The sequence below is a fragment of the Phoca vitulina genome, unplaced genomic scaffold (genome assembly GCF_004348235.1).
Source record: "Phoca vitulina isolate PV1807 unplaced genomic scaffold, GSC_HSeal_1.0 scaffold52, whole genome shotgun sequence".
Lineage (NCBI taxonomy): Eukaryota > Metazoa > Chordata > Mammalia > Carnivora > Phocidae > Phoca > Phoca vitulina.
The window spans coordinates 275,787-297,380 of NW_022589755.1; the positions used below are offsets into that span (position 1 = coordinate 275,787).

The following is a 21,594-nucleotide window of genomic DNA, read 5'->3' on the forward strand; positions in this document are numbered from 1 at the left end:
ACCTGAGCCGAAGGCAGACGCTTAACGACTGAGCCACCCAGGCGCCCTCAACTTTCCCATTTTAGATGTGTTTCTTCTAAAGAACATATGTCTGGATTTGAAAGAAATCCAATGTTAGTATTTGTCTTACTTAGTTTGTTGAATATAGTTGTGCTTATTGAAATTGCTGACATATTTGGATAGGCTTTCAAATCTCAGTGCTTCCAGTTTCTGGCAGTATAAACTTGGCCACGTCCCTTCCTCTATAAAATGGGGATGGTCATTCTGCCCTCAGAGTGTTGTGAGATGATGTACATAAATTATTTGGCAGACTGAACAACACATGTAGATCCTTTTTTTTACACATGTAGATCCTTAATAAAGATTCCTTTTCCCCCTGACTTCCTCCCCCTTTAGACAAACATGGGAAAACACATATCTCATGACAAAATGGGTGCTGGAGACGCTCAGAGCACCAGGGGGTGGAGATTCAGCTCTTCAGTGCCAAAGACCAGGAAAGTGGGGGCAGAAAGAGGTGGAGATGGATACTACAAGCCTGTGGCCAGGCCCTGGGTTGGGTGTTACACAAGGCAGGTCATCTAATCCCTGCTTTACAGATGAGTAGGTCACTGAGGTTCAGGGAAGTCACTTATCCGAGGTCCCAAAAGCAGCCTGGGGAGGAGTGGGGCTCTGCAGACTGACTTTAGGCCTACATCTTTTTCCCTGCCTGCAGGCTTGTTGGAGGCCTGTGTGATCATTTCACTAGGAATGTGTATCTCTCATCTCTGAGCTTTTCCCTATGTCTGTCAACTTTTCTGAGTCTCTCAGCCCTGGTCTCACAATGAGTGGCTGTCTGCCTGTGTGTCTATATATCTGGGACTTTGTCAGAGATATTGACACAAGATCTCTGTTTCCCTGGGTCTCAACCTTCCTCTTCTGAACCTCACTCCTTCGTCTGTGTGACTCTGTTTACTTGTGACACAGAGGGAATGAGTTCAAGACACAGGGAGAAACACAGAGATGGTGACAATGAACAGTACAAAACAGTATGGTAGGTCAGATGGTTAACATGTGATGGGATCATCAGAGAAAAAGAGGAAGACTGACACCCTGATAGTTAAAAACAGAGGCTGTGACATCCAGTTACAGACATGGACCCTGAAAGAGGGCCAGGGATACAGAACTGTGAGAGAAGGTCAGAGAGAGCACTGACAGCATGCTGGCAACCACTGAGTCCAGGGGGATTCTGGGGTGATAGAAAGGGCAGACTCAATATGGTGACATTTTATTGAGGCCACTGTATGCCAGGCTTGTCTGAGTACTGGGGCTCTGGGAAAATCAGATTGTTCTTGCCCTGCTGGGTGTTGGGGAGACAGCAATATAGACCTACATCAGGTTGCAGGGTGGAGCATGGTGACTGCCTCCAGGAAGGCACCAGTCACAGTATATTCATTCAACAGACACTGGTCAGAGCCTATTGCATCCTGTGCTATGGATATTTAGAATAAGACACGGCCCCTGCTCTTGGAAGCTCACAGTGTCTTTGGGAAACAGACTGCAAGCTCTGCAAGTAGTAAATACAACATGGTAGGAAGTTAAAGAGAAGTTAAGGAGGTGCTCTGGAAGCAGAGAAGGCAAGCTGAAATCTGCTCAAGGAAGTAGGGGAGGTGGGCGCCTGGGTGGCTAAGATGGTTAAGCGTCTGTCTTCGGCTCAGGTCATGATCCCAGGGTCCTGGGATCGAGCCCCACATCAGGCTCCTGGCTCAACGGGGAGCCTGCTTCTCCCTCTCCCTCTGCCTTTCTCCCTGCTCATGCTCTCTCTCTCCCTCTCTGTATCTCTGTGTCTCAAGTGAATAAATAAAATCTTTAAAAAAAAAAAAAAAAGAAAAAGAAAATATTAAAAAAAAGAAAGGAAGTAGGGGAGGCTTTGTTAGGGAGGGATATGTGAAACACGTGGGAGGAAAGAGGAGAGGAGGTTTCCAGGCACAGGTACAGAGGCACACAGGTGGGAAAAATATGGCTTCTTCAGGAACCACAAGTAGTTCCACATGGCTGGTGTGTGGAAGGTGGGGCTACTACAGTAGGAGATGAGGCTGGGGCCAGGTCACAAATGATCATGAATGGCAGGTGAAGGAGTTTGACATATATCCCACAGGGCAGTACTTTGAAACCATTTTTCACATCACTGCACCACACAGAAAAAATGACAATATTCACACACACATACAAGGGTACCTGGAGAGGTTATTTGGGGCCAAGACTTATGTCTTGGCATAGTTGTAACCCATTCAGGAAGCTTTGCCGCAGAAGGTGATACACTGGAGAGCTTTCCACTATGGGGTGACACAATCAGGTTTGGATTGCAGGAAGAGCCCTCTGGAGGCTGGTGTGGAGAATGAAACAGTGGGGGAGGTCAGGGAGAGAATGAAGGCAGGGGACCCCAGCTAGAATCCAGATGAGAGGTGATGAGGGCTCAAAGACGGTGAGAATGGTAAAGACAGATTAGAGGTGAGTTTTTGATAAAACCAACAGGGCTGATGGCTGGTGCGATGTAGGAGAAGGCAAGGAGAAACAGATGCTGGGCAAGCATCATGCCACACCCTTGATTCAGGAGAATGTGAGAGAGACTGAGGGCCTGGAGAAGGCCTCATAGAAGAGGCAGCCTCACAGGTTGGCCTTGGAGTTAGACAAGAATAGATGGAGCGAGAGTAGGTGTGAAGGCACGGAGGTGGGCATGGGCTGGCATCCCTCCTGGGCGAAGCGGGAGAGGAAAAGGCAAGGAGAGCAGCTACAGGGGAACATGAAGCTGAAGCGTTTTCATCCAGAGCATCTTGGGACCATTGAGTACCAACAGAAACTTCACCCCAATTGACCTGCCTCTGAAGACCAATCCAAGTCCTCAGCTCAGCTGTCCTTTCTCTGAGATGGGCCTGAGTGGGGTATGGAGGGAAGCAGGATTCTTCTGGAAGCTTCTCCAGCTAGCCTGAATAGCTTTGTGTTCATCAGGCACCTCCATCTGGGTCTCTAAATGCAGAGTTGTTCCCAGACAGCCCCAGAGTCTGTCCTGAAGCACCTTATCACTTTAGGGTACTATCAATCACCTACCCTGATCTTTGTTCTTTTGGAACTTAGAGTTTCTCTTAGATGTTGAGCCTCTGAGGGGAAGTTGTTCTGTGTCCCAAGGGCTTTCTTTGGTTACTGCAGTACTGTAATGTGGATCCTCAGGTGAACCATGAGGGCTGAGCTGCGGCTAAAGGCCTTCCCACAGTCACTGCACTTGTATGGCTTCTCTCCTGTGTGGATCCTCTGGTGCTCAATGAGGGAGGAGCTCTGTGCAAAGGCCTTCGGACAAATCTTACATTGATATGGCTTCTCTCCGGAGTGGATTCTCAGGTGGCGGATTAGAGCTGAGCAGTCACTGAAGGCTCTCCCACAAGCATCACACTTGTAGGGCTTCTCCCCAGTGTGGATGCGCTGGTGCTGAGTCAGGTGGGTGCTCTGGCTGAAGGCCTTCCCACACTCATCACACTCATAGGGCCTCTCCCCTGTGTGCACCCGCTGGTGTTGAGTGAGATGGGTACTGCGGCTGAATGTTTTGCCACATTCCCCGCACTTGTAGGGTTTTTCTCCAGTGTGGATCCTCTGGTGCTGAGTTAGGTGGGTGACCCGGCTGAAGGCCTTCCCACACTCTTTACACTCATGGGGCTTTGCCCCCGTATGGATGACTTGATGTTGGGCCAAGTGAGTGCTCCGGCTGAAGGCTTTCCCACACTCACTACAGGTGTAGGGTGTCTTCCGAGAATGGCTCTTCTGGTGTGTCTCGAGGGCTGAGGGGCTCTGGAATGTTTTCCCACATTCACTACACTTGGAAGACTTCCTCCCTGAGTAAATGCATGGAGGCTCTGTCCTATCAGCATCCACTGGATCAAATTTCTCTTCTGGTGTCTTCTCTTGTGAGGTGAAATTTGGCCACACATTGGGACTATTCCCCAAGACACCAAATTCACAGCTGGGCTGGTCGGTGGGAACATCCTTGTGAGGCTCTGAAGTTTTCCTGAAATCCATCTCTTGGGGGACAGACTTTGTCCAGGCTTCCTCCGAGAGTCCTGCCTGCCTCTCTGAGCTGCCCTCAGGTTCACAAGCACCACCAAAAGTGGGTCCCTGGGAAATACCTCTCATGAGGGTTTCAGTAGCCCTGTCTAATGGCTCTGACTCTTTCAAATCACTCTGCTTGCAGCTTGCCTCTGACAGCTTGGCTCCCGGGTCCCATCCTGAAATAATCCAAACCACAGCATCACCACTCTTTCCACACAGGGCTCCCCCACTTGGCCTGGGTCCTGGTCTCATTCTGTAAGGGGAGACATAGCCACTCCTGACATTTGGCCCCATTTCCAAAGGAAAGTTTCTCGTTTGGTGTCCTGGATGACAAAAGGGCATAGGGCTGTCCTCCCACACCATTGAAAACTGGATCACAGGTTTCAATCCTCCCCCTCCCCAAACTCTCCATTCTTCAAGGCTGCTGATTTTGGCTCAAGTGTCAGAAGGAAGACCCCGAGGTTGAACTGAACTGAAACACTGAGAGTGAGAGCAAGTAAGCACGCACAGGGGTTTGTCCTTGCCAAGTGTCTGCGTACTCACTCCCCCTGGGCAGGCTCCAGCTCTCGGTGCCTTCCCCCTGGACCTAGACAGCCTACTGAGCATTTTCTGCAGGTGCTCAGTAAATACTGGCTGAATGAGGGAATCAATTCTAGTTGCTGACAACTGTGCAATTTTCTACAGTAGACTCTACCTTGAGCCCTAAGTAGACAACTGCTGCTGAGGGTGAGTGGGTGACACGCCTACCTGGCCTCCCTAAGACCCCGGGAGGCCTGAGGCCCACTCTTTCTAAATGGCTGTGAAGGCAGAGTGTGGTTAAAAGGTAGCTAGAGACTGGGTTGTGTCTGACGTAGCAGTGTGCCTGAACTGACCTTTGAACTGAACTGACCCTTGATGGGTGCACAGGGCACCTGGGGACACTTAAGAGCATCCTGTACTGGACAGATTCCAGGAAGAGATGGGGACAGGCAAACAGCTGCTGCTTGAGTCCACAGTGGGGCCCCAGCTCTGCCACTAGCCAGCTCCAGGGCCTTGGGCAATCTAGCCTTTGTCTGCACCTGCTTCCCCACCTGTATGAGAGGGACACTATACTGCTCGTCTGCCAGGGCTGCTGGCCATTCTGAGGCTCTTGTTACGTGCTAGTCTCCAAGTACAGTTGGTCATTTCCATGTCTCATTTCAGCTTCAATCCGCTCTCACAAGGACATACTGCAACTACTGCACCTCACACAAGGAAACTGAGGCCCAGCTGAAGGAAGGTCTTGAGTAACTAACTGGTACAAGATCACACAGTTAGTTAGTGGCCAAGTTGAGATTTCAGCTGTAGATTTCAGCTTTCCTCCTCTAAGCCCACAGATGTCCTCCTAACTCCCCAGCTTCCCCAGCCACATGCTTGGTCCCACATCCCCCTTTCTTCCTCTGTTCTAGAAACATCGCACAACCTGCTTTTCCTAGAATGCAATGGTCCATATCATACCACTGGGCCTTCACCCCCACCATTCCCTCTGCCTGGACTGCTAGCTCCTTCTCCTTGTCTCAGTGCCATATTGCCTTTTCTCTGAAAACCTCGACCTTGCAGGAGGATGGGGCCACTGCCCCCTCTCCCTGTCCCCATGACCTCTGCCTGGGCATAGTTGATGAGGCCAAGGGAAGGCACATGACCAACCTCTCCAGAAAGGTCTGTTTCTCAAGGAGCTAAAAAATCATCCTAACAGCCACAGTTTCCACTGTGTTTAATCTGTGCCAGGCACTGACATTGAGGAAGGCATATGACTGCAATTCCTATTTTATTGACAGGGAAACAGAGGCACAAGAAAGTCACAGGAGGAAGAGGAGCAGTGGTTGGATCTACCAAGCCTTAATCATATTTCTGTTCCGCCTACCCACAGCATGTCTCCTCCCTGGTCCTGGCATACACACACTATCTGCCACTATCAAGGCAGGCCGGGCCAGGCCGGGCCCTTCCGGGAGGAGCCTTCACTCCCTGCTCTCGACTCTCCTAGGGCTGCATCCTCCCTGCATCCTATAGGACCTTCCTGGGCTGGGACATTTTTGTGGATCCCCCAGAGCCACAGTGCTGACTCTGGCTAAGGGCAGGTCTGACTCACCCAGATCCTATAGGGCCAGCAGACAGAGGATTCAGAGGGGACACATGGAGACACCTGGCATTTCTGTCACCCCCACCCCCACAGGCTTCCAGCCCACAGCAGCCTGGTTTTCCTTGCTCATGTTAGTCCCTGGGATCTGGTCAGCCATAAGACAAGCACAAGACCCCAACCAGTTCAGTGGGCCTCAGCCCAGGAACCTTTTACTGTTCTCCCCTGGGGTTTCTACACTGATAAGACATAAGCCTGGGTTGCTGAGCCGATTTTGTCTCTAATGAGGATAGAAGCTCCGTAAGAGTAAAGCCAGGTGCGCCTGGGTGGCTCAGTTGGTTAAGTGTCTGCCTTCGGCTTGGGTCATGATCTCAGGGCCCTAGGATTGAGTCCCCCATCAGGCTACCTGCTCAGTGGTGAGTCTGCTTCTCCCTCTTCCCCTCCCCCTCCCCCCCACCCCCGCTTCTGTGCACTCTCTCTCAAAAAAAAAAAAAAAGAGCAAAGCTAATGTAGGAAAACCCAACTGAGAACTGAGAAACAGAATGAGAAAAAAAGAGTCCTGATACCATCAACTAAGCTCCTGATATAGCCACAAAGCCTCCCTACTTTGCTTCAGTCAGTTTGACCTGGGTTTTTGGTCATTAGCAATCAAAACATATCTGCTTTGTACATTGTGTGAAAGTTTGGGTACAAAGGTGACAAGTACATGTGTGAGCGACCCCAAGCCCAAACCCTGCACGCCCACATTCCAGTCCAGGCTCTGCCCACAGTGTGCTGTGAACAGTTACCAGTTGCTCCCCCTCACCTCTCTTGTCGAGTGCCCGAGTCAGACCTTCCACCAGCATGGCAGCCTCCTCACCACTCTTGGGGAACTGGGCACCCACCCAGGACTGGATCTTGGGGGGCAGCGCACCCAGGAACTGCTCCAGCACCAGCAGCTCCAGCATCTGCTCCTTGGAGTGCACCTCGGGCCGCAGCCACTGGTGGCACAGCTCCCGGAGCCGGGCCAGGGCCTCACGTGGGTTGGAAGCCTCCTCATAGCAGAAGCGCCGGAAACGAAGACGTGCAGCCTCAGGGTGGGCAGTGTGGCCAGAGCTAGATTCCTGGATCTCAGAGAGGCTGGCCTCCTCATCCTCCACCTTCATGCGTAGAAAGCCATCCCGTTCCCAGGGCACTGGGCTCAGAGGGCTCTTGGGGATGGCCATCAAGGAGCGGTACAAAAGTGAGGCACAGGATGGCTGGAGTGTTGGAACTGGGTCTGCAGGAATGCCAGAACTTTGTCATCATGTGGAACTTGGGACTCTGCTCATACCTGTAGAGCAGGGCAGATGCAGACTTGGGGCCTGTGAGATGTAACTCATTCTCACAGGACACAGATGCTCAAAATAATCAGGTGCTAAGCACCATTATAAACGTTTGCATACAGTAACTCATTTAAAACTCACAAAAACTCAGGAGGTAGGAACTTCCTTTCCATTTTACGGATATGAAAACAGATACAGAGGAGGAGAAGATTTGCGCAAAGTTTCCCAGATACTGAAGGGATGGAGAGTTGCTGAGCTACAAACCAAGGCAGCCTCAGCCCATGGCCAGTCTGCTTACAGTGTTCCCCCCACACAGAACCAGGTCTCCCTCCTATCTCACACACACTCCCCAGGTAGCTACATGGTCATTCCCTCACTTTATTTGCTAATTATTTTGTAGCTTCTGAGATGGATACTTATATAATTGACGTTCAGCCTTTCTTTCTTTCCTCTTTTCTAATACATGTACTTAAGGCTATAAATTTCCTTCTAAACACAGCTTTAGCTGCACACCCACAAGTTTGATGCTGCATCTTCATTATCATTTAATGAGTTCAAAATATTTTCTAAATTCTGTTGTGATTTCTTCCTGATCCATGGGTTTTTTAGAAATCTGCTCTTTCATTTCCAAATAACTGGGGTTTTCTAGTTGTCTTTTTATTATTGATTTCCAGATTAAGACTGTTGTGCTCAGAAAATGTGCTTTAGTCAATTTTAATCCTTTCAAATTTGCTGAGACTTGGTTTGTGACCCAGGGTACAGTTAATTTTGGTCAGTATTCTGCATAAACTTAAAAATAATGCAAAAAATTAAAAACAGAAGTACCATATAATCCAGCAATTCCATTTCTGGGCATTTATTTGAAGAAAATAAAAACACTAATACTAGGGGCGCCTGGGTGGCTCAGTCATTAAGCATCTGCCTTTGGCTCAGGTCATGATCCCAGGGTCCTGGGATCAAGCCCCGTATCGGGCTCCCTGCTCAGTGGGAAGCCTGCTTCTCCCTCTCCCACTCCCCCTGCTTGTGTTCCCTCTCTCACTGTGTCTCTCTCTGTCTAATAAATAAATAAATCTTTAAAAACAACAACAACAACAAAAAATGCTAACACTAAAGTGAAAAGATATATTCATCCCTATATTCATTGCAGCATTATTTATAATAGCCAAGATATGGAAGCAACCTAACTGTCTGTCAATAGATGAATGGATAAAGAAAATGCGGCACATATATATATAGGAATATTACTCAGCCATAAAAAAGAATAAAATCTTGGGGTGCCTGGGTGGCACAGTCGTTAAGCATCTGCCTTTGGCTCAGGTCATGATCCCAGGACCCTGGGATCGAGTCCCGCATTGGGCTCTCTGCTCGTCGGGAAGCCTGCTTCTCCCTCTCCCACTCCCCGTGCTTGTGTTCCCTCTCTCACTCTGTCCCTCTCTGTCAAATAAATAAAATCTTTTAAAAAAATAAATAAATAAAAAGAAGCTACACTTGATTAAAAAAAAAAAAAAGAATAAAATCTTGCCATTTATGACAACATGGATGGACCCTGAGGGTATTATGCTAAGTGAAATAAGTCAGACAGAGAAAGACAGATACCATTTCATTTCACTTAAATGTGGAATCTAAAAAACAAATGGACATACAAAACAAAACTAGATTCATGGATACAGAGAACAGACTGACGGCTGCCAGAGGAGAAGGGGGTTTGGGACTGGGTGAAAGGGATTAAGAGGTACAAACTTCCAGTTATAAAATAAATAGGTTATGGGGATGTAATGTATAACACACAGAATATAGATAAAGATATTGTATTAACTTCGTATGGTAAGAAATGGTAACTGGACTTATTGTGATCATTTTGTACTGTATATAACTGTTGAATCGCTATGTTGTACAGCTGAAACCAATATAATATTGTATGTTAACTATACTTCAGGGGCGCCTGGGTGGCTCAGTTGGTTAGGCGACTGCCTTCGGCTCAGGTCATGATCCTGGAGTCCCGGGATTGAGTCCCGCATCGGGCTCCCTGCTCAGCAGGGAGTCTGCTTCTCCCTCTGACCGTCCTTCCTCTCATGCTCTAGGTCTCTCATTCTCTCTCTCTCAGATAAATAAATAAAATCTTTAAAAAAAAACCCAAAAAACTATACTTCAATTAAAAAAAATGCAAAGCCTTCCTGGATAAATGATGAAAGATAAAGTAGATAAACAACTTCATCAAAATTAAAAACTTTCATGATTTGAAGGATACCATCAAGAAAGCAAAAAGGCAACCTACAACATGGCAGGAAATATTTGCAAATTATATATCTGATAAGGAACCCGTATCTAAAGAACTCCATAATAAAAAGACAAATAATCCAGTTAAAGAATGGGCAAAGGTTTTGACTAAACATTTCTTCAAAGAAGATATACAAATAGCCAATAGGCGACATGAAAAGATGCTCAACATCATGGTTACCAGAGAAATGCAAATCAAACCCCCAATGATATACCACTTTACACCTGCTAAGGAGGTTAAAATAAAAGAGATAACAAATGTTTGTTGGCACTTGAGCCACGGCCCTGGGCACAGGGAGAAGCAAACATTAGTAAAATAAGACCCCAATCCTGAAACCTTCCAGTGGCAGCTGGCAACTTCTGGCAAAACTGTGTTCTAGCCCTAACTCCACCATGAAGCTCACTTGGACCTCTTGTCACCTTGTCCTTGCCATTATCCCCAATCCCCATCTTTTCAGCCTTGTCCCTGTTATTCTCGTGTTCTAAAATCTCTCTCTGCACCTAATTTCTCCTAGTCCTCCAAACTGCACGTTACCTGCCATTTTCTCCAAGAGCTGTCCAAGCACTTGGGAGCAAGCTAAGTACCCTTCTGAGTGCCCCGCGTCTCTCTTTTCCCAGCTCTGGCTATAACCACACGTTGCCTCAGAGAGATTGGGCATGCTGGAGCGACAGTGCCCAGGGCACGGCCTATGTCAGGTGCATAGTAACAGGTGCTGAGCAAATGGAGGGACCAGGAAAGGCTGAGCACGGTCATCCACAGACGTGGGGGATCACTGCACAGGGAAGGGGAAGCAGGAACGGCAGGGATGACAGTAAGTGCAGCAAGATTCCCAGCTCTCTTTTATAGCCCTGGAGCTCCTGTTCTGGAAAACCCCTGATGACAGTCTCTGAGACACACGTACACGGACCTGCCTTAGCCCACCCCGCTGTGGCTGACCTCACATCAGGTCAAGGCCCCCAGTCCACGAGTGTTTAACCAACTGAAGAGAGTGGTCCTTCCGTGTGGCCGTCCTAGTAACTGGCACCTACCTCAGGGCTGCTGTGAGGTTACCCCAGGCGATCCGTGACAAACGTCCAGCACAGGCCCGGCACAGCGCGAACACGTGGTGAACAACCAGTCCGCTGACTCCACAGCGTCCCGCGGGACTCAAGCACACAGAAGGTGCTGGGGGACAGAGCCACAAGCCCAGACGGGTGGCCGCTGTCAAACAACGCCGGCTGCAGACGGGGCAAAGCACAGTCTCCATCACATGCTTGGTCAGCTCTGCAAACCACCCACGTTTCAGTAGGCCTGACAAAGTCTTAGCCACGTAGTCAAACGCACACGCCCGCTCTCAGGCACAGTGTCGGCCGTACCCCAGAACACGCCCAGGCACACAGAATTTCTCAGCGTCCCTCACAGTGCAGTCAGCACAGGCCCTCCCAGCAACGCCGTCACCCCGCCGAACTCCGACAGTCGTTCATAATCTCCGAGCCGCCGTCTCAGCCGGTCAGTCAGTCAGACGGCAGAGGCTCGCGGTCACACCTCCAGCCACACGACCGGCCACACCCCAACCCTCTCATTCATAACATCGCACAACACCCCTCGGAAGCTCAAGCCACCGTCTTCGTCGGCCACACACCACAACAGGCTGTCAGCGAGAAGCGCACACCCGCTCAGGCTGCATCCCAGTCAGCCGGTCCCACACTCGATCAGGGAGTTCTACACCCGGCTGGGGCGTCCGTCAGTCGGCCCGCCAGTCGCGCCGCTCGTGGTCAGCGCCTCAGTCCCCGTCCGAGGGTCGCTCCCGCACGCCTTGCACAGGCCGCCGCAGGCGCCGGCGGCTTCGGGGCCTGGAGCGCTCCTCTCCGGCCGCGAGCCCAGCGGACCGCGCCCAGACCCACCTGACCCGCGCGGCGCCGGCCACTTCCGGGAGCTCGCTCGGAGGCGCCCGCTCGCCGGGACCACGACTCCCAGAATGCGCCGCGCGGTCCAGCAGGCGCGCCCGCTCGCCGGGACCACAATTCCCAGAATGCGCCTTGCCGTCCAACGGGCGCGCGCGCGCTCGCCAGCACCACAGCGCTCAGGAGGTCTCGCGTCCCGAGCTCCACGGCCCGCACGCGGCGCTCCCGTCCTCCTGGGTTATAATCCGCAGAAGGCCCGGGGTCCCCTCCTGCGCACCCTGGGGGCACGCCGGGAGTTGTAGTCTGGGCGGGCAGTGGGCAGAAGGCTGGCCCGTTGTGGGGTTGTGGTGGAGGTGAACGGAGAGGTGCGCCGGGGCTGTGCGGGAGGCGGAGCCGTGCATGGTGCGTGGGGGCGTGCGTCGTGGGTAGTGTGTGTTGCTTTTTGAGACTGTATACAGGGGATGCCACCTGTTTGTCCTGTATGACTGTAGGTGCCCCGGAGGCTAGGCTGAGTGTGTCATTCTCTGTGACCACGTGTGTGGGTGGTCTTGTGTGCGTAACTGTGTGTGTGTGGCCTCTGTTAGTCGCCATATGTGATAATCCTGCAGCACCGTGTGGCTGTCAGATTGTGTGATGGTGTCCGGTGGTGCCCAGGAAGGCCTGATACAGCAGGAAGGTCCCAGACTGGGTATGATTACCGTATGTTGCTGCAGTGACTGTGACTGTGATCTTGGATGTGATGGTGTGATAGTGTGGATGCCTGGATGTGAGAATATGTCCTCCGTGTGTGCATGTGGGTGTGTGAGAGTTTGAGCAGAAGACTCCAGCTGGGGGCCCAGGACAGGGAGGGTGGTGGCCCAGCCTGTGTGCGGGTGAGGCTTTGAGGTTGGCCTCGCCCATGCTTATTGACCCCAGCCTGTGATCATGTCTCCTTCAGCTCATCAGACCTTTGCCTGCAGCCAGCCTTCCACAGATGCGTCCTGAGCAGTAAGGGCCAGTGCCATTCCAGATGGGACACTGCAGTGAAGACGACAGGCACCGCCTGCCTCTGTGGAGCTGATGTTATTGTTGGGAAGGCAGACAGTAATCAAAGAAACAAAAACTTGTTTCTTTCTTTCTTTTTTTTTTAAGATTTTATTTGACAGAGAGAGACAGCGAGAGAGGGAACAAAAGCAGGGGGAGTGGGAGAGGGAGAAGCAGGCCTCCCGCAGAGTAGGGCTCGATCCCAGGACCCGGGGATCACGACCCGAGCCGAAGGCAGACGCTTAACGACTGAGCCACCCAGGCGCCCCAAAAACTTGTTTCTGAGGAGTTGGCATCTCAACTGATCCTGAATAGAGGGAAGGGACAGAGAGAATGTTTCAGTAGATGGAATGCAAATCCCAAGACCCCGAGGTGGGTACAGGCAAGGAGGCCCAGCTGGAGTGGATCGAGGGAAGGAGACAGCAAAGGATAGGGACAGAATGGGGAGGCCCATGGGCGCAGATGGTGCAGGGCTTATGGGCCATGTGTGGACTTTGATGTCTGCCCTGAGAGAGGTGGGCGCCATGGGAAGCCTTTGGGCAGAGGACTGTGCTGTGACTTAGCTCTTTGTAGGATTCCTGTGGCTGTTACAGGGGAAGACTGTTGGGGTGAGGGTAGAGGCAGGGAGACGTAGGAGGTGAATGCTGCTGGAATCCCGGGGAGCAGGGTAGGTCAGATCAGGATGGTGGAGGCAGAGGTGTTGATAAGTGGTCAGATACAGGTCTGTTCTGAAGATGGAGCAGACAGGGTTGATGGGTTGAAGTGCAGCATCCAAGGGGAGAGCAAGGCTGGCTCAGGAGCCTGAGAGTGTATTCGTTTGCTACAGCTGCCATAACTAAATACCACAGACTGAGGGGCTTAAACAATAGACGTTTATTTTCTCACAGTTCTGGAAGCTGGAAGTTCAGGATCAAAGTGTTGGCAGGGTTGGTTTCTCCTGAGGCTTCTCTCCTTGGTTTGTAGATGGCCACGTTCTTGCTCTGTCCTCTCATGGCCTTTCCTTATTAGCATACCCCTGGTATCTCTCCCTCCCAGTCACTGGATTAGGGCCCCGTATGACTTCATTTAATATTAATTATCTCTTTAAAGGTCCTATCTCCAAATACAGTCACATTCTGGGACATACTGGGGGTTAGGTTAGGATGTTAACATGTGAATTTGGGCGGGACACAGTTCAGCCCATAATGGGATGAAGGCATTGTTATGAGTGTGGGGATACTTTCTGGGAGGCTTCTGAGGAGACGGGAGAGAGGGCAACAGCCAGAGGAGACCCAGGTGCCAGGGAGTAACGATCCTGGATTGACAGTAGGTGTGGGGTGACCTGGAAAGTCAATGGAAGCTTTCCTCAGGGCCTTCCTCTCTGTCCAGATTGGGAGTCTGTGCTGTTAGAGCTGAGAGGAGTCCTGCCCTTTCTATGACCTGAGGCCAGGGCATCCTTGGTGCTTAGCACAGGTCAGAGTCCCAAGAAGAGTTGAATGAATGAATGAATGAATGGCAGACTGACAATGTTCCCTTGCTTGAAGCTGCTTAACTGGATTCCCACTTACTTTCCATACCCACCATGGCCCTTCCACTCCATACCCCAGACTTTCAGACACCTTTTATGCTTATTCTCTGATTATTGGACCAGTGCTCTAGGCCTCTGGGTTTTCCTGAATAGACTCTCCTCTTTTCCTCTCTGCCTCTGTCTCTTTCTCATCCTCTCCCCAGAATTCAAACCCCATCTTTTTCAGAGAGTATTCATTTTTTTTTTAAAGATTTTATTTATTTATTTGACAGAGACACAGCGAGAGAGGGAACACAAGCAGGGGGAGTGGGAGAGGGAGAAGCAGGCTTCCTGCAGAGCAGGGAGCCCGATGCGGGGCTCGATCCCAGGACCCTGGGATCATGACCTGAGCCAAAGGCAGACGCTTAACCGACTGAGCCACCCAGGTGCCCCCAGAGAGTATTCATTTTAATTTGGCAGTTATATCAGTCAGTTATTGCTCTGTAATGAATAGTTAGTTACAACAGTTCAGTGACTGACAGCAGTAAGCACTTACTTCTCTCCTGAGTCTAAGAATTGGCTAATCTGGTCTGGGCTTGGCTCCAGGCTGTAGGTTAGGTCCATTTCTGCTGCACTTGTCTTGTAGGGCTCATAGGGCAAATTTGCCTCATGGTGATGGCAGAGATGCCTGCAGGCTTGAGGCCTAGGCTCAGAACTAACATACTAGCAGTTCCACTCAGACTCTATTGACCAAGGCAAGTCACATGGCCACACCCAAAGTCAAGGAAGAGGTATCCATGCTGCCTTTCGTGGAAGGAATGACATATATGGCCAAGGGTATGTACACAAGGAGGAGTGAAAAATTGCTCTAGGAATTCCATCCACTTCATCAATCCTTTTGATTTTTTTTCTGTTTAGAAAGTCAACAAAGTTAACATTTATCATCTTGGTTTCTTTCAGATCAAGGAAGGTGACCACAGAGCATATTCAAAGACCTGCTGCAGTTCCTCATGGGGGTAATAATGGAGGTCATCAGAAAAGAGATTTCATGGGGTTCTGCCTTCAAAGACATTGACACTCCTGAGGCCTACTCAGGGAACCAGAACAGAGATCCTACTGAGGATCCTTTTTCAGGCAAGAAGATTTTAAGCAAAGGTCATTCCCTAACATGGAAACTCCTAGTGTGGGGGGAGGTTATAGGCAGTAAAGTTGTGAGGAGTGTCAGGATACCTTCCAGCCCTATAAAACAAGAGAGTATTGCTGTGGAAAGGAAACCACACATGTTAGTTGCACATGGAGGAAGCTTTGAGCAGGTTCCAGAGCCAGCTGTGTTGTAGGCAGCCTGTGTGGACAGGAAACCCTGCAGGTGCGCCTTGTGTGGGAAGAGTTCCAAGCAGCACTTGGCCCTCTCTGTGCATGAGAGGACTCACACTGGGGAAAAGCCCTATCCATGTAGCACCTGTGGGAAAGTCTTTCGGTGCCAGTCTAACCTCATTGATCACCAGAGGATCCATACTGAAGCCAAACCCTATGAATGCCGTGAGTGTAGAGAAGTCTTCCTTTTCTGGTATAGTATACTAAAAAGTACACCAGAGGCCCCACACTGGGGGGAAGTGGTACAAAGGCAGGTAGTGTGGCAAAGCCTTCCCAGGGAGCTCAGACCTGCAGAAGCACAACATTCACACAGGGGAGAAGCCCTACCAGTGTGGGGATCCCGGGAAAGCCTGCAGCTGGAGCTCACCCTGATCCACCATCAGAGGACACACGGCGGCGAGAAGCCATATGAGCGCATTGAGTGTGGCAAGGCCTTTGGGCAGAGTTCCACGCTCACTGAGCATCACAAAATCCACACAGATGAGAAGCCCTGAGAGTACCTGGACTGCGGCAAAGCCTTCAAGGGCACTGCAGACTTTAGCCAGCACCAGTGGATCCACACGGGGGGAGGCCCTACACGTGCAGTGAGTGTGACAAGGCCTTCTGCTACAGTTCATACCTACTCCCGCACCGGAAGCTCCACACCGGGGAATAGCCCTGGTGGCCACGCTCTCTCCACGCCCCACGTTACCTCCCATCGTCCTGAAGGCCTGAGGCATCTCATCGCCCTCATCTTACACCTCATAGACTCCCATTGCTTCTCTCCCTGTTGCCAGAGTTTGCCCCTTTACCTGGTCGTCTTTCCATACTCCTTCCCCTTTAAAAATTAACTCTTTTCTTTTTAAGCTATAGTTCACATACCTTAAGTTCACCCTTCTAAAGTGTACAGTTCACTTTTTATTATATTCACAAGGTTGTGCAAAGATCACCACCGTCCAATTCCAGAAGGTTTTCATCACTCCAAAAACAAACCCCATAACCATGAGCAGTCACTCCCTATTCCCCTTGCCCCCAGCCTCTGACAGCCATTAATCTGCCTTCTGCCTCCATGGATTTGCCTGCTCTTATATTTTGTGTAAATGGCCCCTTTGCATTTTCTGACCACTGGTAGACACACCACAGGGGTCCTAATCCAAGGAATCCTTTGCTTTTCCCCCTCAAGACCCATCTCACCTGTCAAGCACTGAACTGGGCTTTGGCCTGTGGGTGGCACTGGTTGCCCTCATCTCCTTGGGTCTTCTTGGCCTCTCCTTGTGGTTTTCTGCCTTTTGTTGTCAAAGGAACAACCCCAAGATGCTCACCCCCAATAATCCTAACAGACCACATCTTTATTGGGCCCCTTTTGTGCACCAGGCACTCTGGGCAGTGTCAGTTAGTCCCGTGTCCCAACTCTGCTGTGACCATCTCTTCTGCACCACCGAAGGCTTTATCTCTGGTGGCTCCTGTTTTCCAGCTCCCAGCCCTGCCTTCTCTGCCCAGCCCAGCTTCACATCACTGCCTCCCTGCCTCCAGGCAGAACTTGCCTTTCTATCCACCTACCAGTGAAGGGAGCCCCACATTTTTCCTGGTTTCTATTTTATCACTTCTATGAACCATCATCCATGTTTTTCTCCCCACCCAGGTACAATTGGCTCTGCTCCACTGGTCTGGTTTGTGTCTAGAGAGGCTGTATTGGTTTCCTGTTGTTGCTCTAACAAATTACCACAAACATAGTGGCTTATAACAACAAAAATCTATTACCTTACATTTCTGGAGGTCAGAAGTCCAAAATGGGTCTCATGGGGCTAAAATTGCCCTGGTGGCAGGGCCAGTTCCTTCTAGAGGCTCCAGGTGAAAACCTATTTCCTTGCCTCTTCCACTTTCTTGTTTCATGTCTGCTTCACTGTCGTCTTATTTCCTTCTCTGACTCTGACCCTCTTTGCCTCTCTCTTTCACTTATAAGGATTTTGTGATGACATCGGATCCACCTGGTGACCCAGGATACCCTTCCCCATCTGCAAATTCTCTTCTGTCATGTATCGTATTCACAGGTTCTGGGGATTAGGGTGTGGGCGGCTTTAAGTGGGGAGAGGAGGCATTACTCTGTCTACCACAGATCCAAATTTCACTGGTTTGGGGTTTGGCTTGGGCATCCAGATTTTTATCCAGGCAATTCTCATGTGTAGGCAAGGCTGAGAACCACTGGCTAAGGAGCAGGGTGATACAATAGGAGTATAGCCTACAGAGAGGGACCTAGCTGATCTCAGCTCCCAGTTGTGCTTCTTACTCTCTCCTGCTCAGGCAGATGATTTTACATCTCTGGGTCTCTACTTTCTCCATAGCATGGAGATAATAAACCTGACTTTGTAACATGGAGAAGTGGAGATAAGAAACTCTCACCTCGGGGCACCTGGGTAGCTCAGTCGTTAAGCGTCTGCCTTTGGCTCGGGTCATCATCCCAGGGTCCTGGGATCTGGCCCCGCATCAGGCTCCCTGCTCCACGGGGAGCCTGCTTCTCCCTCTCCCTCTGCTGCTCCCCTCAGGGGTAAGTGGTATCTAACAGGATTCTCGCTGAAGGCAGGCCGGGATGGTCAGACATCACCGGGGGGAGGGGGAGGATGAGGAACCCAAGTAGACACATTTGGAGGGTGGGAGATTCTTACTAAACTGACCTGGCTAGACTCTATAATGAAGGCCACAGGAGCTTGAAGTTTGAGGCCTCATCAAAAACTGCTCAGAAGAGCCTGACTCAAGTTTGGTCACAGACAGAGTGTTTTGTCAGTGTGCGAGCATGCGATGCTTCGTGAGGGTGTATTCAAGGGCAGATGCACACCATCCAAGGGGTGAAGTGAGAGCCTTGAGGCCCCATGGACTCCCCCTGCCTCCTGCCCCAGGACGGTCTGGCTGGGCCTGGATGCCCAGCCTCTGCCTCCTGCAGCCGGTGCCCACAGCTCCCCTGCCCTCTGCACAGTGTCTGGACAGCTCTTTGCAGACAGACGTTTGGTAGGAGACACACGCATTTGAGCCATCAGTAGGAACGGGCAAAGAACCTGGAGACTGGCCTTGTGAGAAGAATGCATCGCCTCAGGGCCTTCTGTGGATATGACCCTACTCCTGTGTGGTCCTGTGCCAGCCTCTGCCCTGACCATCAGATGCCAGAAAGGCTCGGGGGTTCCCATCTGCAAGCCCGTGCCCCTACAAGTGCCGGCCCTCCCCCCGGCCAGCCAGGCTCCTGCAGGGCCGTTCGTGCTGGCTGTTGGCTGCACTCCTTCTCATCGCCCAACCGCAGCCAGTCGGTGACCATCACTGACCTGCCTCCGGCGGAAACCGCTTCCTGGTGGAACAGCACTCACCCTGGAACTACTCCTCTTCAAGTTAACGTGTTAAGTCCTTGCGGGGAGGGGGTCACCCTCCCCAGTTTACAGACAAGGAACATGAGGCAGAGAGTAAAGACCCAGAGCGCATCTGGGTAGTGCTGGACTTCAAACCCACGAGCTGGATTTAGCTGGTTCTTGGGCCCGACCACCCTGCAGGACGGAAGCACACTATGTGGAGGCCTGGCACTGTCACATGGCTCCCTCCTCATCTCTCCACCTGCTGCCAAGACACGAGGCTGAGTGGGTGGCCCCTGGCAAGCCTGCCCCGTCTGTGCCGCGTGGTGCCTCAGAGACTCACCAGCTGCCCAGTTCTTCCTGCCTCGCAGCCTGCTCCCTGCGGCTCACGTGGGATGCTCTCCTGAAGGTGCAGCCCCTGAGGCAGTCTTGTCCCTACAAAACCAAGCTGTCTCTTCCTCTGGGAGAATCCTGATCATCCCAACCCACACTGCGTCCAGTTGGCTGATGCCTCTTCTCTCTTTGGTGCTGCTAGTAGCTGTGGCACTTGGCTGGGTGAGGGGGCATCACTAGTCACCAGCTGTGCTGGGTCATTGTGCAGCAAAGAGGACTCAGTAGACCTGGGGTGACCAAACTGCACATTATAAAGAATGGATTGGCCCTTGGGACTGGCCCCTGACAGAACCTCTAAGCCCTTGGAATAGCGTGCCTGGTAAGAGGGTCTTTCCTCACTGGGGGCCCTAGGCTATGCCACATAGTCTGCATGATTTATGATGGGGACCTTGAGTCACACTCTATCAGCTCATCTCTGAGACAGCTGGAGGCTCAGGAACTAAGGTCAGTCATGCAGGCACTCCGCATCTATGGGGCCACCCCCCAGTAAATGCCACCAGGCTTGGGTCACCTTCCCTGGCTGCCAATACTCCACGTGTACTGTCACTCCTAGTGGGGAGTACTAAGGAGTCTGTATGCTACACTGAGGACAAATGGAAGCTTGTACCTGGATTCCAGTTTATCCACCTTCTACTTTGTGGTTGTAATTTGTATCCTTTTCACTGTAATAAACCCTCAGCCTGTTCTGAGTTCTAGGAGTCCTAATGAGTCACTGAGCCTGAAGGTGGTCTTGGGGACTCCCTTGCAGTCATTTTGTATTCAGTATCTCACTGGTTCACTCACTCATTCCCTCTCAATTTTGGCCCTGCCATGTGCCAGGGGATGGGTCTAGAGAGGCACAAGAGACAGGTGTATGCTAAAGGGGCTGTGGGTCCAGAGTGGGCTCTGAACAAGGACATGGACAATGACAACACAATGTTCATACTGCCATGGGGGACAAGAGGGGAAGACAGGCTGCTTGTGATTCAGCCAGTGAGGAGGTGCCCTGGAGCTGATGCTGAGGACAGGAGACCAACAAGCTGGGCCTGGACAACACAGGGATGACTGGAAATGAACCTGGAAGGATGGGCTCTGCTGGGTGAGTGCAGGGGCTTCAAGGCCAGACCACATCCTGATGGCCACAGAGAACCCCTGAGTGAAGCTGTGCGGGAAAGTGAAAGGCTCACACCTGTGATGGAACAAAGGAATGGCTCCACCAGGCACGTAACCAACATCTAGACTGAGCAATGGCTTCCCAGCTCCTACTTTTTGCCTTTGCCTAGGTCAGCCAGATGGCTCAATCCGCTTCTTCAGGCATGATCCAATCATCCCACCATCTCCCAGTCTCAAGAGAACATTAAATTCTAGAGCTGCCTCCTTACAGTAAATACCCCTTGCATATGCTGAAAGGGATGGAGGGACTGTTGCCACCCTGTCTCCATCTGCTAACTCTAGTATTTTTATCCTGAAAAGTGAGTGGCTTCTAGCTGGGGGCCTCAGGCAAGTGGTTTAACCTCTCAAAATCTCAGCTCCTTGGGACACCTGGGTGGCTCAGTCGGTTAAGCATCTGACTCTTGGTTTCAGCTCAGGTCATGGTCTCAGGGTTGTAAGATTGGGCCCTGCGTCAGGCTCCATGCTCAGTGCAGAGTCTGCTTGGGATTCTCTCTCTTCTACCCCTTCCCCCCTCAAATAAGTAGGCCTTAAAAAAAAATGTCAGCTCCTTGTCTATGAAGTGGGGATAAAAATATCTGCATCCCGGGGGTGCTGAGAGGATGAAACAGAACAATGTGTAGAAGTGCTTACAAAGTGCTAAGGTCTTACATGAATGTCACTGGCTCAACTGATTTTAATGAATCCTCATGCCGAGGCTGATGAATGACATATAAAGTCTTTTTAAAGACTGGGACTGGGGCGCCTGGGTGGCTCAAATGGTTAAGCATCTGCCTTCGGCTCAGGTCATGATCCCACGGTCCTGGGATTGAGCCCCGCATCGGGCTCCCTGCTCGGCGGGGAGCCTGCTTCACCCTTTCCCACTCCCCCTGCTTGTGCTCTCTCTCGCAAATAAATAAAATAAAATAAAAGACAGTGGCTTTGTGACACACCACAGTTCAGCATTATTAACCTTACTTTCTGGCAGAGGAACAAAACAAAACCATAAGGCTTGAGTTAATACAAGGCACAAACAACTGAGAAGACATCTTTTTTTATTTTTTAAAGATTTATTTACCCATTTTAGAGAGAGTGCACGAGCAGGGGGTAGGGGCAGAGGGAGAGAGAGAGAGGGAAGCAGACTCCCTGCTGCAGGGCTCATTCCCAGAACCCTGAGATCATGACCTGCGCCAAAACAAAGAACTGGACGCTCAACAGACTGAGCTACCCAGGTGCCCCGAAAAA

At 51.0% G+C, this 21,594-nt stretch overlaps 1 protein-coding gene across 5 annotated transcripts in view; it reads right to left on the minus strand.

Moving 5' to 3' along the window:
* Window positions 1-1,903: 1,903 nt before the first annotated feature.
* Window positions 1,904-21,594, minus strand: part of ZSCAN22 (zinc finger and SCAN domain containing 22) — a 29,944-nt gene continuing 10,253 nt past the window's right edge. Inside the window, exons 1-4 of one of the 5 annotated variants that reach the window (XM_032388565.1) lie at window positions 11,635-11,703; window positions 10,780-10,968; window positions 6,975-7,427; window positions 1,904-4,250 (exon numbers count right to left, since the gene is read on the minus strand). In XM_032388565.1, the coding sequence (XP_032244456.1) occupies window positions 3,175-4,250; window positions 6,975-7,374 (1,476 nt within the window). In that variant the 5' untranslated portion in view covers window positions 7,375-7,427; window positions 10,780-10,968; window positions 11,635-11,703 and the 3' untranslated portion in view covers window positions 1,904-3,174. Of the gene's footprint in view, window positions 4,251-6,974; window positions 7,482-10,779; window positions 11,704-21,594 lie in introns of those variants that run through there. The other 4 variants (XM_032388562.1, XM_032388564.1, XM_032388563.1 and 1 more) reach the window with 4 other exon arrangements.